The following is a 25,228-nucleotide window of genomic DNA, read 5'->3' on the forward strand; positions in this document are numbered from 1 at the left end:
TCATATGTGAGCAGATGTGTCACTTCTGGGCAAAAGTCAGTAAGCCCTCCTGACTCAAGAGCGGTACATAGTCCACCAGAATAAGAATCACCTAGAAGCTTGCTGGGAATGCAGAATCTTCAGCTCATCCCAGACCTCCTGAATCATAATGTGCATTTAACAAGCTCCCTGGGCAATTCATATGCACAGTTAAGTTTGTGAAGCCCTGCTCTAGACATCGAGCATTATTCGCCGTCTTCTCTTCTTCCTGCCAACATGACTGATGATGTTCCAGACGGTGGAGTTTAGCCTAAGACCCTGGCCTCCCCTGAGATAGACAAGTGAAGCCTGAGAGAAGTAAACCTTTGTTCTAAGCCACTAAAACATGAGGGTTGTTGCCTTGACATGACCTAGCCTATTCTGATACGATCACTTAGTACTCTGGGCTAGTTATTTAGTCTCCCTGTGCCTCAGTTTCCCTGGTGTAAAATGGAGATACTAAAGAGTTCTGACTCATAGGCTTGTTATGAGAATTAATGAGGTAACATATGAAGAGAGCCTGGCGCCTAGCAAGTTCTATGTAAATATTGGCTTCTATTATTGACACACCCCATCCCCACAGCTCAAATTCCAGTCTCCTCACCTCAGTGACTATAGAGTCAGAACCTTTATCCTTGGCAATCCCCCACCCCAGACCACATATATCTCAGGAACGAGTATGAAATCACAAATCAGAAAGAGAATGAAAAATTCTTCTCCTCAGAAAGAAGTTGGAGATCTTAATTATGACAGCTTGGACCCAGCGTGGCTTGCCTGTGTCTTCACATCACTGTCATTCTCCTACTCTAATACTGCATATGCTGCACCTCTTACTTACCTTCCCAAATCTTACCTGCCTTTAAGGGCACAGATGGTGTCCCTTCTTCTCCAAGAAGTCTCCCTCAAATACCTCTTTACTATGCAATTTAGAATTTATACATAATAACTGTCTATTATATAGAGAGCTTTGTCCTGAACTTGATTTGGGGTAAAAAGCACAAAATACCTAATAAATGTTCTTTGTCTTTTCTTCAAGCTCAGTGTACATGATTCTGGCACCAAAGGGCTACCAACCCGTTGCAGAGAACACTGGGGAGGCAGTGATGGGGATGGTATGGAGAGCATTTCTGTTTAAGTCCTGGTTTTTAAAAGGGTCCAACAGATTTCTCACATGGTAGTAACTATTCTCAAAGATGAGAAATACTTGTTAACATTTTTGATATAATGATCATAAATAAAATGTATTGTTATTCTAAAACCAAATAAAATGCTCAATTATCTTTTCTCATTGCCGCTCTCTTAAAGTGTATATAAGGAAACAAAATATTTTAAGCCAGGATAAATATTTTAGTATCTTGGATCTCTCTTTTGTGCTTATAAACCAACTTAAAAAAAGAAAAAGTCATGGTAGTGAAGCAATTCACAATGAGCCACATCCGTCAGTTACGAAGTCACAGAACTTGAATACGCACATTCGAGATCCAACCTCAACATTTTATATTCTCTAGGCCGAGGGGCAGCACACCTTTTCTTAAAGGGCCAGACACTAAATATTTTAGGCTTTGAAGCCATGGGTCTATGTCACCACCACTCGATTCTGCCACCGTAGTACAGAGGCAGCCCCAGACAATATGAAAACAAACACACACAAATGGGCACGGCTATGTCCCAGTAAAACCTAATGTATGGACACTGAAATTTGATTTCACATAATGTCCAAAGGTCATTAAATTCTTCTTTGATTTTTTACAACCATTTAAAAATGTAAAGCCAACAGGACAAAGAGAAACTCACGGACATGGACAATAGACTAGTGGTTACCAGAGTGTAGGGGGAAGAGGGGGATGTAGATGGGATAAAAGGGGTCAAATATATGGTGACTTTAAAGAGTTAAAAATAAATACATAAAATAAAATACAAAGAAAAGAAAAGGAAAACGTAAAACCACCTTTGACTTATGAGCAGTACTAAAACAGGCAGCAGGCTGGGTTTGGCCCACGGGCCATACTTTACTCACCCCTGCTCTAGACTCCCAAGTTCATGCTTCTTCAACCACACCACAAAGTCTTTAGCCCAATATTCACTTAAAAATCAGGTATGAAATAATCCCATGAGCCTGTTTTTATTAACTCAACTTGAAAAAACATAAGATCCTAAAGATGTCAAACTTTCACCAAAGTTCTATCAGTCTTACCCATAAAAATAACGTCACCCATCACCCCTTTCCTCACCACATACAATTAACAATTACAGAGTAAGGAAATAGTTGGCAGTTGTCTTCACAGATGAAGTCAATGTACTCTCATCCCTTTGCCAAAAGGCAGGGAAACCAGTTCTTGATGCCTCTTCTCTCAGAGCTATTCAAGGCCAGTTGATGCAGAATGAGTGGGAAGGACAAGCCTTGGCTTCAACATAGATTTTTAACCGGGAACCTCACTACTTCAAAAAAAATTTAATGACTTTTTTTTAAAAAAAGAGCCTTGGCTTTTGCTATTTTAACTGATACTCATTTTAAAAGTAGCAACGCTTAAAACATTTTAAGTCTAGATGTCTCTATGGAAACCCAAGAGAACTATTTTATGGCCAAATGACTACATCCCTAGTTATATATCCTATTGGATCACTATAAGCCATCTGCCATACCAGGAACATCTTAAGCCTATTTTTCCCAAATTCTATCTCGTCAGATATAATTAAGTTGATATAATTACTAGTTTTGATGAGGAGATCGGGAGGGAAAGAGCTTATTTCTGAGGCTTCCTTTTAATTTTTATTAAAGCAGCCACATTTAAAATTTTCTTTTTATATTAGTTTCAGGTGTACAGTACAATGGGCAGACATATATATAGTTTATAATGTGATTATAGTTTATTTTATTAGCAAAAGAATTTTATAAATTTTGGCAGATATAATAAAAGAGGAAGAATACAATAAAATAATTTAACAGCCGCTTTGAAATTTATATCATTAATACTCTTCCCATACTTTCCATCAATGTCAAATACATCTCCTCTTAAAAATATAATCATTTCTCTACCAAAACTGCTTATTTATTTCAAGGAGGAAAGAAACAATAATTATATAATGCAGAGATCAAATAACACCTTTATCACATGACTAAAGTCAACATCACCAGTGAGGGACAGATGGCTTTGGGGTACCTCCAGATGTGATACTCTGAGAAAATAACATCACCTAGAATGCATAACCAGAATCTAATCATAAAAAAACACCATAATAAAAAAGAAAAGGTTGGGAGAGGGCAGAAGGACTGTATAATTTTAAAAATGTCAACATCATAAAAAACAAGAAGAGGTTATGAAAAGGTCCTAGATTAAAAGAAGCTAAAGATACATGACAACCTGACCCTAGAATGGATCCCATATTGCAGGGGGTGGGGGAAATTCTTTAAAGGAAATATGAGGTCAACTAACAAAACTGGAATATAAATTGTATATTAGATAAAAGTGTATCAACATTAAATTTACTGAAATCAATAACTATACTGTGATTATATAAGAGAATATCCTATGCTTAGGATATATTGAAACATTTCAGGGTAAAGGCCCATGATGTATTATGTATGTAACTTTTTACCGCATGGTACAGGAAAACAATTATATACATTCATATAGATAGATCAATCCAATCTATTGTTTGAGCAATTTATATATAGAGAAAACAGAGCAAATTGATAAAACTAAAGGTGTAAAATATTAATAAATAAGTTTAAAGAATAAGGGATATATAGGTATTTTTTCAACTTCTCTATAAGTTTGAAATTATTTCCAAATAGAGTTTAAAGAAAAATTAATAGTTCTTGCCAACACTGGATTTCTTGGCCGTGTATTTTCTCTCCATGATATTCCAAATACAACACAGTAAGAGATGCTTGAGCCGAGTAACAAAAAAGAGCAAAGATATTTTAACATGATCTTTTATCAGTGATTGAAGCCTGCCAAAGCATTACCCATTCTCAGCAGAGTCTGTTGCAAAGACCAGGAAACATTGGATACTCTAGCAAATTAGAGGCAATTATTTCCCACTAATTTCTCTAAACAGGACCCAGATTCTAAAACCTTTTGCATCCTGCAACTTCCAGAATTATCTCAAACACAAAGCAGTTCTCTCAGCTGGCCTTGTAGGCACCATCAGTATCCATCAATTGGAATCAATCTTTTGAACTAGAGCATCTTAATATTTTAAGCCATGTCTGAGCAACTGGAGACTGTGGTGTTCAGGAAGCAGGATCACCTCATCAGACATGCACAGCCCCTCACCACCACATCGAAGCTGCTGTCAGGATCCTGCAGCCTTAATGTCTGCACACCCGCCCACCACCACCATTGTCCTGTGCTGGCACCGGAAGCGCCGACCTCCCACCTGCAATACACCGTCTAAACTGATTTCCCCCCAAAACTGTGGAGGAAACTGTGCCTAAGACCAAAAATTTAAAAGAAATTTTTTATAAGTCAGTCGCTGGAGAGAGGATCAAAAAGGTCATAACCAAAATTTAAATTTTCAGCCATGCTTAGGAATTAAGAAATATCCATCCTCCAAAACACAACAAAGACAGAACATACGTATATTGGTAGGTCTTTCCTATTCTTCCCTATTTACAGTTTTATTATTTTCTTGATCCTTCTAGTAGTGACTATCTCTGGGTTAAAATACTTATATACTATTTTTCGATTTGGCTTTTTATCTTAGATGTTATCTTTATTATTTGTTTCCCCCCAAATTTCAATCAATAATTTAACAAATGTTTACCAAGAACCCACTTGGCATAAGATGTTTAGACGGACTCACTTGATGGTACTCTCCAGAGTAAAGATTCCAAGTTTTTTGTCTACAAATAATCCCCGAGAAAATGACATAAATACAATAAGTGCAATGAAGTCTGCTTGCAGGAAAGCATAAGGAGCCAGAAATGAATTATGACCAACTGCAAATCGGATAAACTAGTCAAAGCACTAAAATTTAATGAGAGGATAATTTTAAAAGCAGGTGAAATTGAAGAGAAGTTACATGAAACATTATTATAGATTTAAAATCACACATATTCTTCTCCATAAAACTTCTCAAATGCAGTTAAAAACATGCACGCACAAAACCAAGCAATTATAAATCCTCTGAAGCATGTAACTGTGATTAGCTGCTACTCTCAGCAACATAAAAATACTTTCACCACAATTACATTCCAGCCTGTAATGTAATTCAAAACAAACAAGTCAGAGACATCGCTTAAATGGCAGAACCAACAAATACAGATGCTTTGCATCAAGGAAATGAATTCACTGAAGAAATGAAATGCAACGGAGTCGCTGCAAGCCAGGGCCCGGAGCTGGGCTTCTGGTGGAACGGCGAGGCCCCCTTCTGGCCGGACGGGGTGCACTGCAGCGGGGCTCTGCCAAGCGCACTTTGATCAGCACCAACCCTCACTGCACTGGGTTGGATGAACGTCTGGGACCTCCTGCCGTGCATACCCTTTCCAGGGTTGTGTTCACATTTTACAAGTTTAGATTTTTGAATTATAAATCTGGATTTTCATAAAAGGAAAGAAATGTATTCGATTTCAGATCAAACTAACCATTCTACTTAATCGTGCGACCAGCCTTCCCACCACTGGTGGCACGCCCATCCCCTTTCCCCTGTTCTTTTTTCTTTTTGCCATAATCCTTACCACATGCTATATAATCTACTTTGTTAATTATCTGTGTCCCCCTGCTAGAATACAAGCTCCACGAGGGCAGGATTCTTCGTTTTGCTCACTGAGTGAATGAATGAAAGGTGCACAACACCTTCCATAATAAAGAAGGAATGGTCCTACTTCTACTTTTTACCTTTTATTTTTAAGACTATTCATCTTCAAAAAAGGTATAACTAAGGTTTTATTATAGCAATATGCTATAATTTAAAAATGGCACTTAAGCATTTATTTTTAAAACATGCCTTTTCTCTAAGTGCTTTATAAAAGCAAAAAATCAGTTCCATGGACCATATGATCATGGTCTGTACGTATACAATTCACATACAGTTTCCAAAGAAGCCATGGGCCCCTAACACCATGGGAGAACATAGTGGCTGCAAAGAATGAAGAATCGGATTCTGAAGCGCCAGGCCTGGAGCAGGTGTCCGCAGCGTGGCATGGCCCAGTCTAGACATGTGCCAGGCAACTGAGTCTGGACACACACTCCCTGACAGTCAGCCCTCTCCTGGACTGGGCATGATGGTTCTGGCAGGAAGTGCACGCACTGCTGACTAATTTCTAAAACCTCAATCTTTACTTTTCCCTGCTTAACATGTTCTTTCAGCTTTGGGAAAGCTAATTGTTGATTACAATGGTCAGATTTAATGTATTTTATTTTATTTTATTTGTTTTTTAGGCGAGGCAACCCTTGGTTGACCTCACAGATTGCAAGGACCTTGTCAGTTTATAATCCCTTATTTTTTATTTTTATTTTTTTACTCCTACAGCGCCTGGTCTTCCTAGGTGCTACAACTGTCAGATTTTTTTTTAAAGTGCTAGTTTGTTCCTTTAGAGCAAACAATAAGAGACCATTTTCCCGTGGGTTAAGGACAGTATAAAACATATAATTCGATGATGTCACCAGCTTTCAGCCCAGGAACGTTGTCCAGGGGTGTTAGTCCCTCAGGAGAACAAGTTCAGATTTTCTGACATTCCTTTTTCCGAACCTTTGATTTTGGTGCTGTGAAAAGAACAGGGAAAAACAAAGAAAAGAGGAAGAGGTGAGCCCCTGTCAGATTCTCTTCGTACTGATTTGTTTTAAGTAAGGTACATTATATACGGTAGGGAAAACTGACCATTTGGATTTTCTTGTTTATAGAAGCTCCTTAACATTTCCACAGCTTCCTCAGCCCGATACCCAGGAATGCACTGATAAAACAAGAAAGTTGAGAATGAATAAAATGCGTGTCAAATCTCATAAAACAACAATATATACATAATTATGTAAACATTTTCTAGATGGTCTTAATATCCTTCGTGGCTATGAGGAACATGAGTAAGGAAGGACGACCTCAGTCCCAATCAGCTCATTATTATTTCTCAATCAAATACTACTGAAGTTGCACAGTACATGATCTTGGGTGAGACACTTAAACTCTCTAGGCCTCAGTTTCCTCCTAAGTAAAAATGTAGGAAATTATAGCAACTAAGCCAGGAGGATTTTGTGAGGATTAAATGAGATTAAATGAAATAACACCCGTTAAATGCTTGGCACATAAAAGTGCTCACTAGGCATTAGATATTTCTATCTGTTGTCGTTTACTGGTGGCTCATTGAGTGTTTGATGCTATACAGCCATGGTTGGCAGTCCACAGCTAAAAGTGGTCAATTAGGAAGGGTTTTTATATCTTTAAAGGGTTGTTAAGAAAAGAGAATATGCAACGGAGACATAAGAGGCTCACCAAAGCTAAAATATTTACTATCAGGCTCCTTACAGAAAAAAAAAAACAAAAAACTTGTTATTCCTTACTACAGAGGATTTTTTTAAGGTGCTCAAGTGTGTTCTATCTTTGGTATCTAACTAGAGAGAAGATATGAACATGTAAAAGAATAAGAAATTGTGATAACAGTAAGGATTTGAAACTTGAACTTGCCTTAATGATAGAGAATATTTAAAGAGACCGAGCAGAACATTTCAGGAAAAGAGTAAGAATAAGCGTAGGTTGTGTGTGAGGAAACCAGCTGATGGGGGCAGGACAGTGATTCGTAAGGGAGTATAAAGAAAGACATTAAAGAGAGACAATAAGCTCGAAATATATGGGGCTTTGAAGGTTTGTCACAGGAGTTTGGGCTGGAAATGTTGCACCCTTCTGAGGTGCATGAAATGATACAATGAACGAAGATTTCAAGGAGGCACATCTGGAAACAGCACACAGCAGAGGAAGGAACCAACAAGCACCAGCTCAGAGGAACCAGCGGGCATGGTCCGCTGCTCGGAATGAGCCGCCCTTTCTCTGGTGCCTTCAGTGGGCTCTTGCCTGGGCCTGCAAAGCCTGCATAAACCTTCACCATCGAAACAAGCAACCTTCTATGAGCTCAGTGTTTTTAGGTTCCACATATGTGAGATCATGCAATATTTGTCTTCCTCTGTCTGACTTAACACAATGCCCTAGAGGCCCATCCATGTTGTTGCAAATGGCAGGGTATTATTTTTTATGGCTGAATAATACTCCGTGTGTGTGTGTGTGTGTGTGTGTGTGTGTGTGTGTGTGTGTGTGGTGTTTAGACCATATTTTCTTTTTAGAAGCAGAGAGCTGAATGGTGGACGTCAGGGGTAGAGGGGTAAGGGAAATGGAGAGACACTGGCCAAAAGGTACAAACTTTTCATTATAAGAAGAATAAGTTCCAGTAATCTAAGATACAGCATTGTGACTATAGCTAACAACACTATATTGTGTACTTGACAGCTGCTATGAAAGTGGACCTTAAATATTCTCACCATAACAAGAAAAGAGTAATTACTCAAGGTGAAGGATGTGTTAACAGTTATATATACATGCATCAAATCATATTGTATACCTTAAACTTATACAATGTTATATGTCAATTATATCTCAATAAAGCTGGGGGGAAAAAAACAAAAAAACAATAACTTTCCTTCTACCTTGTCCCCGAGGCAAGATGCTACCCTATTCCCCCCTGAGAATTTTCCACAATCGTGACCATCACTTTTAGGGCTCATTTCTTCCTCAACCTCATCCTCGCTGGCTTGTGCTCACAGGACTCCACTCAGATATCCCAAAGGCCCTTATTGACCGAAATACTGGTCTGTGCATCCTCCTCCACTCTCTGCGGTCAGAGAGACTACTGACTGTACTTCGTTTCATAACTCTCTCCTCCCTTGTCTTCTCGATACTTCAGATGTTCCATCATTCTAAGCATATCGTTGCTCGGTCCCCTCCTCTTCCTGCTGTGTCGTACTCCTGCTCCCGAGGGCTCCCATATCTCCTCTCGCTCTCCCACAAGCACTCATGGACACGAAGCACTGCCCTCACATGGAGTTAGAGCCACAGTTCTCAACCTTGGCTGCTCAGGAGAATCGCTTGAGAGTTCTCTTAAAAAGGATCAATGTGCCCCTTCCCTGCAGCTTTCTGATCCAGTCAGTCTGGGGTGGGGACTGAGCTTAAATTCTAATATGCAGTCAGGAATCAGGCCCATTGAGTCAGAAGCGGAGAAGGAAATTGCATCTCTCTGAGACACCAAGGTAATATTTTCAAGTATCCATTATAGCTATCAATTTGTGGCTTTTATAAAAAGCACACATTCTTATCGAAATAATTTTTAATGGAGCAGGTAAATACTATAAATTAATTGCCACCTTCTTTGAAAAAAATAGTCGTGTAGGTCTCCTGTATGAACTTTAATGCTGCTTATAATATATCACTAAAAGAATTCTATCATTCTGCAACATGTAAACAGCATCTCACCCTCTACCCGTGCTCCCCTCCCCCCACACACACCACTGACTCAGTCAAATAAAGGAAGAAAACACAGCATCCAGAGGCCTGGGCCATCACTGTTTTCTTTAGAATCTCAAAACACTTAAAAAAAAATAATAATATGGCAGCAAACCTAGAGATATGACTTTAAAACATGGCCATTCATTCAATGGAACCAACTTAGCCAGGTACACACACTGCAATGAATTTCTTTTTGGGTTCAGCAGATCAACTACACGGGACATGTAGGAGAGGGCAGTGTTTGTGCACTCGATGTCACTGACGTGTTGGAGAGAAATGTTCCACCCATGTCTGATATCCAAGGTTGTTTCTTTTTCTGTCTGGAAGCTTTGAGGAATTCTTTATAACTGAAGTAAAATCAGCAATTCACTTGCAAAGAGTTGTGTAAGCAAAATTTGAGCTGCTAATAAAAGTGATTATTTTCAAATCACTTTGCAGATTTTTTTAATGATCAAGCTAATTGTATACTCTCACTGTTCTATTACAATTTTTTTTTCTGACATAATGTTAAAAGTTGTCTATTCTCAAATGCACAGGTCTTGTTCGGAAAGCTAACGTTCAGTTGGGAAAACTCGGAATATTTTCCAAAACTTGTTCTCAGTGGGATTCAGCCAAAGGTAGCTCTTGATAAGAACTTCATATTCTCCTAAGAAGATCTGAGGTCTTTGAAGGTAACTGCCTACCACGTCCAGCATTTGTTAATCTTTTTCTCCTTAAAGCCTAACACCTTTAGGATTAACCTCATGTCTTAGTGAGAAAAACAATCAAACAATTTTCTGAAAACATATGTGTCTACAGGCCAAATGCTGAAATATAAATTCCTCCTACTCACAGCCATAAACATAAAACTATGGGAGAAGTGGCAAAATTAAAGGGAAAGGAGACTGCCTAAGAGAACATGAAAGCAATGTGGATTCTTGGGTCTGGAAGAAATGTTAACGTTAAAATTATTTAACATTGGAGATAAAATTATTTAAATACAGGTATTGACTGCTAGCCACCAAAAACAGTATGTGGCAATCAAGCAAACGGATTAAATTTGTGCAAAAATATGGCATTCACTGTAAATAGCATCTACTGCCACTGCCGAGGCCACGCTTCAAACATACTTGTTGAAGTATGGAGCCGGGGACACTTGCTGCTAGAAACGCCAACGCTGGTAACGGCATCAGAGACCTGAAGGTGCAGGTAAAGGAAGGCTGATTCACTAAGAGAGCTAGGCACCCACCTGGAAATGACTGTCTGCCACCTAACACTGAGACACGAATGAACGTGACCAGTACTCCTGAGAGCCTGTCTGTTATACCCACCACACACAAATCACTCGCAAGCCCATGATGAGATCAAAGTATTAGAAAGAAAGAAAAAGCATAACAGTTCATGTTACCTGAAATGGTGTTCCGGTATTTGGTAAATCAGCAGATGCAATATCCAAAACGGAGCCACAGCCACCAAAACGTTCATTCTGACAGCCGTAAACAACCAGCGGGATGTATGAGACAGAATTAAGGTCATGCAGAGAATGTGCAGTTCAAATGTGTATCATGACAAAACTAGGGTAGCTCTATGCCAGCTATTCTGGAGAAAAAACCTCATGCTACTCTTAAAAACAATTAAGTGTAGGCTTAGGCTTAAAACATTATTCAGTCCAGTTACACAAAAGAAAGAGGTTTAATGGATTTAGAAATTAACATCTCACTATTGCAAACAGAATGAAAACTAAATGTGTAGTTTCTAAATGTTTACAGTTTGGTGTTCTTTGATCTGGTTTTTACCAAATCACCTTTTAGGACTCATTAGAAAACTGGAGCCAGAAAGGAGACAGGATTTAATCCAGGAATCTTCAACTTTTAAAAATGATAGACTATTTCCTGTTCTTGTCCCCAGAAAAAAATATAACCTGTGCTCCAGTTCAAAATAGACTGAAGCTGAGCCACTCTGTAAGGCAGGATGGGGAGAGAATTCTGCTGACATAACTCCCCTCTTTAAAAAGTGGAGATTGTACATCTTAACAAACTCAAAATGCTCTACAGTATTTTTAAAGTGATAAAATGATTCACATGTACATAACAAAATAAGTAGATTAAAAAAATATGCGAGTATAAAACTGAGTTTTTGAATTGTAAAGAATTTTTTAAAGATCGTTAGAGACTAACTTGCGGCACTCAGTATTTGTGTCGCTTGCTCTGTAAAAGACACGATTCAAAGAGCTGTAACTTTATCAGTTTCCCACTTATTTACAATGATAATATCATAAATAATTGGTTTGTTTTTTACTTCATATTGATTTGTGAATTAAAAATGTTCATTTTATTATAACAGGTATTCATGGCAAAAATAAACAAATACAGAGACAGAGAAAGAAAAATTTTAAATCACCTTTAATCTATTATCCAAAGACAAAACCTAGATGCATGTTCTGCAGACCTTTTCCTATGCACAGTTTTATTACCTACTTTAACTTAATTTATGATTTATCCATAACACTTTAAATTAGTTCTAAACTTTTCTTTCTCTAGCTTATTTAATAGTTACATGTTATAGACATAAAAAAAAAAGGTAATTTTACTATTTAAAAATCTTTTCTAAAAATGTTTAGCCAAAGGACAGTCTGTGTTATAATGTGCACCTCCTAGAATTTGTTTCATAAATCTCTGCTTTCGTACCTCAGGAATGGGGTACGTGTGTGGCCCTTTTCAAGTTCACAGGAGGGGTGCGAGACGTCAGCACATTAAGTGGAAGGATACTCATCAGGCGGAGAGCAGCTGCGCACATGATGCATGGCTCCACGGTGACATACAGCACGGTGCGTTCAAACACTTCGGAGGGGCTCTTGCCATTTTGACGACACCAATCTAGGGCCTGATCAATGGCCACCATTTCCGCGTGTCGAGTAGCCTGGAAACAGAGAGGGGCTTGAGATGACATTGTTCACTACACGTAACTATATTTTACAAATGTTCAAAAATAAATATGAAAAATGCGCTGACTGTTTCTTCCGACATTTTAACAAATAAAAGTTTCAGGATACCTTTAGCAGCTGACAACGTATTTCCTAGTTCAAGTACCATAACCTCACCAACAAAGGACATTTAATCTGAGATGCCGTACAAATTATGCTATATTTTTACTTAAGTACCTGAAAAGTTGGGACACACTCTTTCAGTTAAATTTCAGTTAAAATGTCACAGAGAAGATAGATCTAAAAAGAAGATATGCATCTAGTGTTTCTAAATATTTTAAGGAAAGCTGGAAATTTTCACAAGCACATGCTCCAGTTTCAAATGCGTTTTCAAGCTTGTCACTGATCTCACCATAAGCAAATCTACATTTAGGTTACTGGAATGTCAGCACTTACATTTTTGGGGGGGATGAGATTTTATATCCTGGAGACTCTAGAGAGAAGCAGAGATTTGGTTTGGGTCTCAGATACTTTATGGGAGACAGAAGACTATAGGAGAAATCACACAGCATATGGAATCAACCACACTTAAATTTGAATTCTGATGGTGACATTACTAATTATGTGGCCTCGGGCAAATTACATAACTTCTGTAAGCCTTAGTTTATCCATATGTAAAATGGAAGACACTGCTCTCTACACCCCTTAAAGCAATCTGAATTACAGGAAATACATGCCGTGTAGTGCTATATATGTACTGTGCTACGTGAAAATTATTTTTAATATTCATGATCATCACATTTATCAACTAAGTATGTACAAGCCACTGTGCTAAATTCTGTGGGGGATAAAAAGTCTCTGTCCTCAACAAGCATAAAATCTGGTAGGGCAAACAGAAAGGTGCCCATTTACCTGTGACATAGGGCAGAGTGTGAAAGTGTTGGTACAGTGGCCCAAGGTGCCGTGAAAGCCGGAATTACAAACTCTGAGCTAGAAGGTACTTCAGAGAAGAGCTTCCCAAACTTGGTGGCATACCAGGACCAACTGAGGAGCTCATGAAACAGGTTTCTCAACTTTTTAAAAATCAGATTCGGAATTACTAAATCAAATCTCCCTATAGTTCTCAATGAATAGTTGTTGAAGTGAATCATTTCAGCTGACTTTCTCTTTTATGGCTGAAGAGCTAGAAGCTAAGTTAGGACATTAAGTACACACAGCTGGCCCAGGCGATGGTGGTGGTGACAGGTGGGTAGTGGTGGCGCCAAGGCCAAAAGCAGGACTTAGGTCTCATTCGGGGTCAAGAGTCTTTCTTTATTGTGATTATAGGGTAATCTTCTATAGGACAGAGAATGCCAGAATAAATCCAGCTTAATTTCAATGTATAGAAGAAACGTAGGTCATTGGATTGGACAGTTAGATGGATTTGTTAGAATAGTCAAAGTTCTTATGTTACAGATCGCACCACCACAAAATACAAATGCAAAGATATGACAATTATCTAAAATATAAAATTCCACTCCCGAATAAGTATCTCTATCTTCACTAATTGCTATATTAAATATTGATGACTTATTTCAGAGGTATTTTGATATCCACATAATTGCTTTATGAATCTGAGTTCCCACTTTGCACGTGTTTTGCTAAATCTCAGTTTTCTTTTTCATAGATGTGATAGACAAACTTTAAGGTCCACACAGTACCAGCACCAATACAGGCTTGCTCTCTGGCTCCCAAGATCACATGGTAAGATCAAAATCTGTGTGAATGAGTTGTGTTATGGTTATGAGTTCTTGAGTCCAGCTAGTACTTCTCATAATCATAAAATATGATACTTCATTTATACTTACTGTGACATACTATTGCAATACCATGTTCAAGAAGTACTAAATCATGAACTTTTCAACCTAATTACAATTAAAAGTCACACAAACTATTGAAGTGTACATATTACAGGTAGGTATAGAGACAGCGGATAGTAGAGACTATATTCCACTGAATTATCTGACATAGGAATAGCTTCTTTATACATCCTTTTATACCGCCAAAGTTATAAATCGAGGGTGGCTTTTTAAGGAGGAACACATGATCTAAAGGTACTAAAGAATATGAGTTAAGTTGATATGTTTTGTAAAGTGGAATTTTCATATATTAGATTTTCTTAAAATGGAGATAGGCTTAATTCTTCTGCACTGAAACTCCAACGTAAAAAAAAAACTGTTAACGTAAATCTCCACAAAACCGAAAATTAGTTTCAGAGATTTTATTGGTTCATCAAGTTTTTCCGAATTTTCCAAAATTTTTTTTCCTTTTTTTAATTATTAAACGTATTGGGGTGATATTAGTTAATAAGATTATATAGTTAAAAAGTCAATGTGTATCACTTTTATAATCAGAAATAAGGCCATTCAAAAAGAGATGTTTAGGAAAGCTACCCTTCCACTGACACCTGTGGGCACTACATAGACCAATCTTTTCTCCGAAGTGATAAACTGACTCCACTCCCACCATCAGTGTGCTTTGTTTGCAGTTCAACTCACATACATTTTTGGTCTGATTAACTTCATTTCTTCCCTTCCCCACAACTTCATTGTTGTAGACCATAAGGCAGCCGACAGGAACTTCAGTATTTTCTAGGGCTTCTTTGGCCTGAAAGACAAAGTAGGAAATCTAAGATGTAATAATGTTCAATACTTGAAACACTATAGGAAAGAAATACATGCACCATGAGCTGTCAGCATATGTATAAAAACTAGAATAAAGAAATGCAGCTGAGCTGCTTCTTTTCTCAAATATGGTTCAAGTACTTAGTGTGTTTTTCTTTGCTGTGTCCATTTAAGGCAGACTCAGGAACAAATCTCCTTCATAGGTCCTGAGCTCCCTGATTTCTTTTCTCATTAGAAGCAGAGGTGATTAAAAGACTATTATTGACTCTTGTTCTTAAATTGCCTGGGTCTATGCACCTTTTCATATATCTATTTGCAAAGAGGTAGAAGAATAAATAACATTTATAAATCCTTTATTAAAATGTTTTCCTTATTGAAATTCTGCTTGCTTATTTTCTTTGTTTCTTTAAAAATGACAGAAAATATCCTCTAGAGTGGTGGTCCCCAACCTTTTGGGCACCAGGGACTGGTGCATCTATGAGAATCTAATGCCCAATGATCTGAGATGGAGCTGAGGCGGTGATGCTAGCTAGGGAGCAGCTACAAATACTGATGAAGCTTTGCTTGCTTGCCCACTGCTCACCTACTGCTGTGTGGCCTGGTTCCTTACAGGTAGTGGAGTTCCCTGCTCTAGAGTTCCAATAGTATAAAGGCAGCCAGATTGATGCCTCCCTGGGCCCACAATGTCTGCTCTAAGGGAGACAAGAAAAGCTGAGGAGCATGACCATCTGGAGAATATTTTGGAAATTTCCTTAAAAAATAAACATACACATAGCCTATGAACAAATTCTACTACTAAGTATTTATTTAAGAAAAAAGAATATCTATAGACACACACAACCACACACACACACACAAACTGTAAAAGAGTGTTCACGGTAGCTTGATTTGTAATAGTCAAAATCTGGAAATAGCACAGGTGTCCATCGACAAAAGAATGGATAAACCAATCGTGTTCTATTCACACAATGGAATACTGCTCAGCAATACAAAGGAACAATCTACCGAGACACGCAAAAACATGGATGATTCTCAGACATGCTGGGTAAAAAAAGTTAAACACAAAAGCACACATACTGTATGCTTCCTTTCACGAGAAGTACTGGACTAGACAAAACTAAACTACAAGGATAGAAATTGAAACAGTGGTTGCTTCAGGGAAAGGGAGGTATAAATTGAATGGAAAAGGCCACAAGGAAATTTTCTGGGATGGCGAAAACTTATCCTGATAAGGGTGTGGGTTACACAGATATGTATAATTCATGTAAGACCTGTGCATTTCACTGTTGGTACAGTACACCTCAATTGAAAAATAAGTTTAGGAACAATTCTATCACCACCACCCCAGGAATGGCAAGCCAATTATTCTATTCACAAAGCTTCCTCTCTATCACCAGGAGCCCATTTTTCTTCTAGCCCTTATGCTGAGTGAACCACAGCAGCTCTGGGGCCCAGGACAGTTAAAGAATACTTTTTAAAGTCAGAAAGCAAAAGCAGGCAGGTTATATCTGGGCGTGTTCTGATAATGCTATTGAGAGAGAATAAAGGAAGGGTGCAACCCTTGGGCTAGTGTACAATCACTTCTATCTCACAACAACGAAAAGGATCCAAATACAGTTGTTTCTAGAAAGGCATGGCATTCCTTATTTTGGCAGGCCAGAAGACACTTTGGAAAACGAGAGCACACACCACAGGGCAAATACGGTGAAAAGCTAGAGGCACTGCTGAAAACAGTGTTCCATCTCCTGCACTGGCCTCTTACTCCCAGCTCTACTTCATTTACGGCAGCAATAACTTCCAACTATAATGCTAACATGGGTTCCTTAGCTTCTTGAGGCATACTCAACTGACACTTTTCATCTGGCCAACAGAGGTAAAAGGAGAGGCATATAGTGGTAACAAACCATACCTCTCCTTCCTCCTCTGGAGTGGCAAAATAGAGCTGGGGCATGGAAAGATGTAATGAGGCAATATCTGAAGCAATATTCTTCAGAACTGTGTCACGAACTACCTACAGGCTCGTTCTGTCCCAGTTCCGTAAAAATGGTTAAAGCATGACCAGTTTATGCAAAATTTGTACTTCAGAACAGCTCCACGGTTTGAAAATACACATAAATAAATATACACATGTACGATAGGTTACTATACAAAGGACGGCCAGGAGGAGGAGTGGGAGCTGGGGATGATGGAGATGATAAATATCAGTACAATTAAGACAATCATCACACAAGGAAAGTAATTTAAATAAGCTTAGGATGACACATAACCCTGGGTACACATGAGAGCCAAATCATTTATTTGTCCAACAAATATTTATTGAAGATCTTGAGGTAAGGAAATTATCCTCATGGCCCTAAATACAACCACAAATGTTCTTAGAAGGGAGAAGCAGAGAGATGACACAGAAAGCAGAAAGCAATGTGACAATGGGAGCAGAGAGAAAGACTTCAAGATGCTACAAGGTGTTGGCTTTGGAGACGGAAGAGATGAGCCAAGAAAGGAATGTCCCTCTAGAAGCTGGAAAAGGTAAGGAAGCACATGCTCCTCGAGACCCTCCAGGGGGCGCCCAGCCGAGCTGACGCACTAGTTGTGGCCCAGTGAAACTGACTTCCAACTCCTGGCCTCCAGAACCACCGCAGAAAAACTTGCGTTGTTTTAAGCTACCAAGTTCGTGGCAATTTGTTACAGAAGCCACAGGAAGCATATACCCAGTTAAGAGGAAGAAAAGACAAGCTAAAGCTGGAAGAAGATATTTGCAAACCATATGTCAAACAAAGGTCTACTATCTAGAGAATGTAAAGAACTCTAAAAAAATGCAACAGCCAAACAATCCCCTGTCAAAAAACGGGCAAAAGATATTTACAGATTTTACACTAAAGAGTACATATAAATGGCAAATTAGTGCATGAAAACATGTCCACATCATTAGCCATTAGGAAAATGCACATTAAAACCATAATGAGAGAGTACTACATACCTATCAAATTGGATAAAATGAAAAGTTAAAATGCCAAATGCCAGCGAGACTGTGGGGAACAGGAGTATTCATACACGGGTAGAAACAAAATGGTACAGCTACTCTGGAAAGTAGATTGGCAGTTTCTTTAAAAGCTAAACATTCACTTAACATATGACCCAGCAAGCAATTGCACTCTTGGGCATTTATTCACCCAGAGAAATGAAAACTTATGTTCATACAATACATAATTCCAAAACGATCCCAAAAGGTTACATCTTCTTGTATATAACATTCCCAAATGACAAAATTACAGGTATAGAGAACAGATTAGTGGCTGCCCGGGTTTAGAGTGTGGGGGGGAGGGGGTGGCTATAGAAGGGTAGCTTGAGAGAACCTGTGGAGATGAGCGGTTCCGGTGGTAATTAAAACTGAATGCACGCACACACGCACACGCAAGTGCATATAAAGCTGATGAAATCTGAATGAACTCTGCAGAATGCATCAATGTCATTTTCATGATTTCGATATTGTACTATAGTTATGGAAAATGTTACCAATGGAGGAAATTGGGCGAAGGGTACTCTTTTGCAATTTTCTGTAAATTTACAATTATTCTGAAATGAAAAGTCTAAAAAATAAAGGTGGCGTAAACAAGTATTTTACAATATAGATTAAGAGATGCCTGGTAAGGTAGGAGGAAAACCAAAGTGTCTGGTATTATGGAAGACCTGAGAAAAAAACTGGGCCAAGAAAGGAAGGTCAGCGATGTTGAGGCAATTTGTGTAGAATGGTGGAAATGAAATGAGTGGCTTGAAGGGTGACTAATTTATAGGTTAGATGTCTAGCTACTAACACAACAGACTGTTATGGCTATATCTCAAGTGTTCTGATTCTGAGATTGCAAAGGAGAGCTTACGATTTCCTGAAAAACTTAGTCTGACCCAGGACTCCTTTAAGCACTTTATAAGAATTTATTTAGTTTATGATCCTATGAGATAGGTTCGGTGATCTTCTCCATCTTACAGACGAGGAAATTAAGATATGGGGAGGTTATGGCATTTTCCCACGTGAGAAGCTAGGGTTAGAGCCCAGGAAACCTGGTCGCATTCATTCATTTGTTCAGCAGATATTTGCGGAACATCTAGGTGCCAGGCCCCTCAGCAATTTGCCGCTGTTCTGCCTCTAATTTCTACTCCAGTCACACTGATCAGCTACTTTATCAGTGTTTGGGATCAAAGTAGCTCTAGTTCAAGATGCAACAGGAGAGGAAGGACAGGGAGAACCTATGTTGCTCAATGGGGTTCCAGGTCCTGGCTTGTTCCCCTGGAAGACACTGGGGCCACACGGCAGAGGCAGCTGCAGAGGGTTGGCGGTCTCCCTCCACCCTTCGATGACTGGGCTTGTGCCTTTCATTCTTTCCTTTGCGTTTTCACTTTTTCCTTCTGGCAAATTTATCTCCTTTTACTCTACTTTCCACCTCTCATGTGCAGATTCCCAAATGCAGAGTTGACTCTTCCACCAAGTCTGACCATCTCTCTATGAATGCAAAAGAGCTCGGGCAAAATGGATCTGAAATGTGTTCAGGGAGGTTTAAACCATCTCATCTTCTGCGGGAGAGGCCAAGGCTTGGTTACTTTTTAAAATGGCAACTTGGTCTTCCATAAATTAACAAATTATCAGCTTTCAAAACTGAAGAATGAAATCTCTGTTCTTCCCAGCCCAAACACTGTTTTCTACTTAGTCTTTAAATGTCATTTCTTTTGCTCTGGTCAGGGCCTGCTGGTCACAGATGATGACAGCTCCAGGATGGAGAGACTGTGTAGTTTCTCTAAAGCCATTATTCCCATAAACTACTTTCTAGTGAGGTGGTGGTGAAGCCGAGGGAGACTGGGGATAGACTGCAATTGGGACAGAATCTTGATAAGTCCACAGATATATTTCCTATGAAATTTTTAAAAAGTAGGGGAAAAGATTATTTAACCAGAACTCTTAGGTAGAAAATAATAACGTCCAAAAGGTTACACTACAACTATTACTGCTGATGACACTCAGAAGCTCTGATTTCCCTCTATCAACTTTAAATTCTTCAACCTGGCAGTGAGAGCCTCCCAACTACAACCCACTCTCCCCGCCAGCCAACTGAACCAGCCCAACATTTATTATTCTTCTAGGCCCTTGGTTCTTAACCTTTTTGGAGCCAAAAGCCCCTTTGAGAATCTGATGCAAGTTATAGACTCTCTCACATGAAACAGGCACATGCATGTCATTTGGTTATATACAGTTTCGGAGTTTCTAGATCCCCCTAAAACCTGGGCCCCAGGAAAGGAAGTCCTATTCTACACAGACACACCTGGATCAGCTCCTGATCCAAGACAAAGTCCTCCATATCTTTGTAGTTGACAGTTCCTCTTGCTCAACCTTTCCTTTCCTTTCCATCAATCCCCACCCCCCTTTTTTCTTTTAAAATTCAGAAAGCATCCAAAATTTATCTCAACTGACCTTCTCGGGACTTTATCGCCAGTTATCTGATAGTGCTTTCTATCTGTCTCTTATTTTTAACCCTGCACATGTTTTCTTATTAACTTTTTCATCTGTGCACAACTTAATTTCACCAATTAAACAGAATGCTCGTGGGAGGCAAGCACTAGATCCAGGCACTGGCATGCCTGCCTTGCTCACCTTTGCAGACCCAGCACCCAGCACAAGCCCTGAAACACAGGGAATACTTGATCACACCACATTTGTTGAAATGGGTAAGTGTCTGTCCTTGATTGACTAGGCACCCAGAAAATGCATACTACAATAATATACAATTGATTTATTCTAGAAAATGTGCTTCTCCTTCCCCTCACACTTGCTCACACTCACTCTCTCTCATTATATTTGTATGTATGTATGTATGTATGTATGCATGCATGCATGCATGTATGTATGTATAGACTCAATCCTTCTTTTTTCCTAATTATAAAGTTAAGATATATTCAAGAAAAAAACTTGGGGGTAACAAATCCACACATCAAAAATAAAATTACTCACTCATAATCCCAACATCCCGAAATATGATCACTCTTATTATTATGTGACAGATTTTCAGGTTTTTTTCCTATGCACACATTCACATATTTGTAGGTTTTTTTTTAATGTCAAATGGATTTATAATATATATGTAAAATTCATCAGTCTGCCTTTTCATTTAGAAATATATTATAACCATTTCCATTTGATAGGTAATATTTTTTTCAGCACATAATTGTTTTAAGGTTGGATAGTATTCCTCTATATGAATATTTATGATCATTTAACTGGTCCCCTATTTTTTGACATTTACATTGTTTCAAATTCTTCACTACTATTAACAAGTGAAGAACTTCCCTATATATCTCTATTGCTTCTGTGAATTGTTTCTAGCAATAGCTATAAAATACAAAGTGCTCCTACAATGTGATTTAAAAAACAAAGCTAATAATAAAATTGGGCAAAGAATGCTAGGTAATCCACAAAAGAAAAAAAATCCAAATGTCTAATGAAGATGATCAATACACAGTAATCAGGGCAATGAAATTGAAAAGGCAGAGACATCCAGCAAAGTGTATGTCAAAGAGCAGTAAGCACCCAAACACAACACAGTGCAGGCCAGCGGTGAAGACCAACAGCTGGACTCACATCATGGCTTGTCCTTAACAGCTCTCTAACTTTGGAGAACTTACTTAAATTCAATGTCCTCATCTGAAAATGAGGACAGTAATAATACCCACCTCATAGGGCTGCTGTGTAGCTTATATGTTATGGCCCATATGACACACTGTATATAGCACTGTGTCTGGGACATAAGAGTATAACACTGTTACTTATTCTTAAATGTATAGTATAAAATAATTTGTATTGTCCTTGTTTAATAGTTAACATAACATGCAGTTGTGATATGTAACATTATGTTTATACCATAATATCATTATGTTTATGCCATAATATCACGTAATAGCCATAATAATTTTAAAAATAGCACATTAGTTAAAAGAGTAATACACAATTTAATTAACCATTTTCTTTTACTGAAGGTTTGAAATGCTTTCAGTTTCTGCTGTTACAAATAACACTGAAATGACAATCATTACTTGTATCATTCTAAACTACTTCCTTAAGGTAAATGCCACAGAACCATATTACTGGTCAAATGACAGCTACATTTTTTGTGGCTGTTAATTAGATTACGCCAGGTTGCCTTCCAAAAATGCTGTACCTACTAGACTGATAGGGTTGTATTGATTTTTGTATAGCCTAACTTTAAATGACATTTTAAACCAATAGATTTTTAAGCTTTCTAAAATACCCTTTTCCTTCCTTTTACACCTAGGTTTATGTTTTATACTATAATCATAGACCAGGATACAAACTTTCTAAAGCAATGCCTTAATTTTAAACATGAAGAAAGACCCAGAAATTGTGCAACTTGGCTGCATCCACCTGCCTGGTCTCAACAGAGCCAAACATTCTAGTTATTAGTATTAACCATACAAATACAACTAGTATGTCCAAATGCAATGAGGATGCTAATATCCTCTCTTTTACCTGCATACTGGAAATTTCACTTTCAAATTCCTCAGTACATAGTAATCAGAGATTAACTTGCTGCCTCCAGATTTGGCACCAGCTCTACTTCTGATTAATCTTCAACTCTTCTCAGAAATACATAATATACCCTTAAAACTAAGTCTACTTCAACAATTCTTAGAAGTAATTTAAGACGTAAAGTTTCTTTAGTGGAGAGGGAAGGTTGAACAAAGCACAGGTTTATAGCAGGCACTTTTCCTCCTTTTTCTAAGGCCTGAAAGAAACACGTATAGGCCAAAACCAAAAACAAGTGCTGAATAAGGGGCTCCCGAACTCTGTGTAGGAGTACGTAAACTAGGTAATCAGACCCCTATATGTTTATAATCCAATTAAGAGAAAAAAGTGTCAAGGCCAGAGTGATTTTAGAAACTATTTGGAATTCAACCATCTCATTTTATAGAGCAGGAAATGAAACCCTAGGAGGATGACGTGACTTGCCCAAGTTCACACCAAAAGGTGGTAAAAAGGACTTACTTATGTATTTAGTCCAGAAGTCTAGAGAATAGTGCCAAGGCAGGAGGATTAAATGTTCCAAGATATTAGGACCAAAGATGCTTAAAGGAAAATAAAGACCCAAAATATGAAAGTATGGAAAGAAAACACAGTTCTGATACACAAAGTGGAAAAGCTAAATGATTGATTAAAGTTAGTTGTTTTTGAAACCACTATTGTATCCTCTGTGGTATCATCTCTAAAAATTTCCTCTAAGCAAGCTCTACACATAAATACTTGAGGAGAGCTCCCAAAACAAATAATAATAATAATAATAAAACGCCACAGATTCTGACTTATCAGCAATCACACATCATCTGCCCTCCAGATCTCACATAGGATACAAATGCAGCTTACTCCAAGATACCTCAGCCTTCATATGCATTTATTATCATCCTCACTATTTATTAAGAAGATGCCTAGCATACGGTAATATTGAAATGTTGAAAGGATTTGTGGGAAGGAAAGATTTTGATATCACATGAAAACTCCTTATCTCTAATTTGGGAAATTTAGTAACATCTAAGGAGTTCAGGACAAACAAATGCATATTACAAATTACAATTAATTTCGATGCATATGTGAGCATTAATTAAAATATCAGAAAGTTATGTATCCTGTAAGTTTAATGGAGGAAATAAATTTTGAGGTGGGCTTAAATAATGGGTCATAAAATCAAGTTAATGAATCATGACCAGCATTTTTTTCAAACTGCAATAACAGGAAAACTACACAGAAGAAAGTTAAGTACAGTTCTGTGAAACTTTTGTTTCAATTATAGTCATGTGTGTTTACTGGGTTGTGATATAAAATGTTCATAATTTAAGTCGTTTTCAAAAAAGTATGAGAAATAAGTTTAAAAGAACATTATGTAAGTAACCAAAACAAATAGGTAGATGTTCTAATGCATCACAGCTTAGAGACTATTTGGTTGCAAAGGTCCATGAACGCAGGGGAAATAATGAGAAGAGAACAAATAAAATGCAGAAATCAGTTTCAGTGTTGAATCCCCAATGCCAATCATACTGCACTGAATAGTCTTGCGAAGTGAAGACATAATTATGTAGCTACTTAACTATAGGAGACCAGAGGCCACTATGATAGGAAGAGTATAATCAAAATTATGTATGAAAAGAGATTTCTTTTACAGCAGCTTCGGAGAAATGTAAAACTGAAGGGCATGTTATATATGTGTGTGTATGTACATATATGTGTGTGTGCATGTATTTATATACATTTACAGTATATGCCAAACATACGTGTCCATATTACAAAGCTCGCTGGTACACATAAATGTGGGTAAAACTTGGATGGCACAGATCTGATTCGAGTCCTCCTTAGTCAACAGTCTTGAAGGAAGCGAGGGAAGGAAGTAAAAAGACAGAAAGCTGAAGGATGGATGGCTGGATGGTTGGATGGTTGGATGGTTGGATGGTTGGATGGATGGATAAATGGATGGATGGATGGATGGATGGATGGATGGATGGATGGATGGTAGAATCTGGCTTTACAGGAACTTGGTTTCATATTGTTCTCTACCAGAAACATCCTCAACTTCCTTCCTTCTATTCCATAGGTTCAAGGGGTCATAAATACGAAATAATGTCCCTTCGCAGATTTGCGAATGTGTCTACGGAAAAAAGGCGGAAGCAGCACGTACGTGACAACGGCAGCTGAATGGGGGTAGTTAGTGAATACTTCATGCCAGTGAAAAAGACTTTCTGTATTTCCCCTCTTCCTCCTCAGAGACACTCTGAGAATGGGCTAAAGAAAATTGCAGGGCAGTAAAGCCAGGTGTTTACTCAGAGAACCACGAGCGCCATCGAGATGACAGTGACGAGAAAGCACCAGGACATTTGCTGAAATGAGCGGATCGGGATGAGAGCCAGAGAAAGTTCCCACTCGCGGCATCCACCTCCCGGGCTCCTCACCATTTGCATCGCCGCCTCCATCCACTTTTCTGTCTCCTCCGCCGACACGGAGCACCCGCCGCTAGAAGCCCGCGTGGGTGCCCCTTTCGCCTCCATACCACCCTGGCGTCGCGGCGCTCAGCACCAGAGGCCGCGGCGGCGGAAGAGCGCCGGCAGCGGAACG

At 38.5% G+C, this 25,228-nt stretch overlaps 1 protein-coding gene across 1 annotated transcript; it reads right to left on the reverse strand.

The window, feature by feature from the left end:
- Positions 1–4,970: 4,970 nt before the first annotated feature.
- Positions 4,971–25,208, reverse strand: ADAT2 (adenosine deaminase tRNA specific 2). Its single transcript, XM_016119582.2, has 6 exons — positions 25,066–25,208; positions 14,951–15,055; positions 12,255–12,405; positions 10,895–11,001; positions 6,844–6,916; positions 4,971–6,728 (listed from the first exon to the last, which is right to left on the reverse strand). Exons 1-6 carry the CDS (start codon positions 25,159–25,161, stop codon positions 6,685–6,687), a joined length of 576 nt encoding a protein of 191 aa, XP_015975068.2. The 5' UTR covers positions 25,162–25,208; the 3' UTR covers positions 4,971–6,684.
- Positions 25,209–25,228: the final 20 nt, after the last annotated feature.

This window comes from Rousettus aegyptiacus, unplaced genomic scaffold (genome assembly GCF_014176215.1).
Source record: "Rousettus aegyptiacus isolate mRouAeg1 unplaced genomic scaffold, mRouAeg1.p scaffold_m13_p_1, whole genome shotgun sequence".
Classification (NCBI taxonomy): domain Eukaryota; kingdom Metazoa; phylum Chordata; class Mammalia; order Chiroptera; family Pteropodidae; genus Rousettus; species Rousettus aegyptiacus.

What these genes read in the sequence shown, in the direction of transcription:
- ADAT2 (XM_016119582.2), bottom strand. Translation starts at nt 25,161, where the DNA reads ATGGAGGCGAAAGGGGCACCCACGCGGGCTTCTAGCGGCGGGTGCTCC. An exon ending in TGGAGGCGGCGATGCAAATG is followed by an intron (nt 15,056 to 25,065) that starts GTGAGGAGCCCG and finishes TTTGTCTTTCAG; the next exon opens with GCCAAAGAAGCCCTAGAAAA. An exon ending in ATACCGGAACACCATTTCAG is followed by an intron (nt 6,917 to 10,894) that starts GTAACATGAACT and finishes TTGTTTTATCAG; the next exon opens with TGCATTCCTGGGTATCGGGC.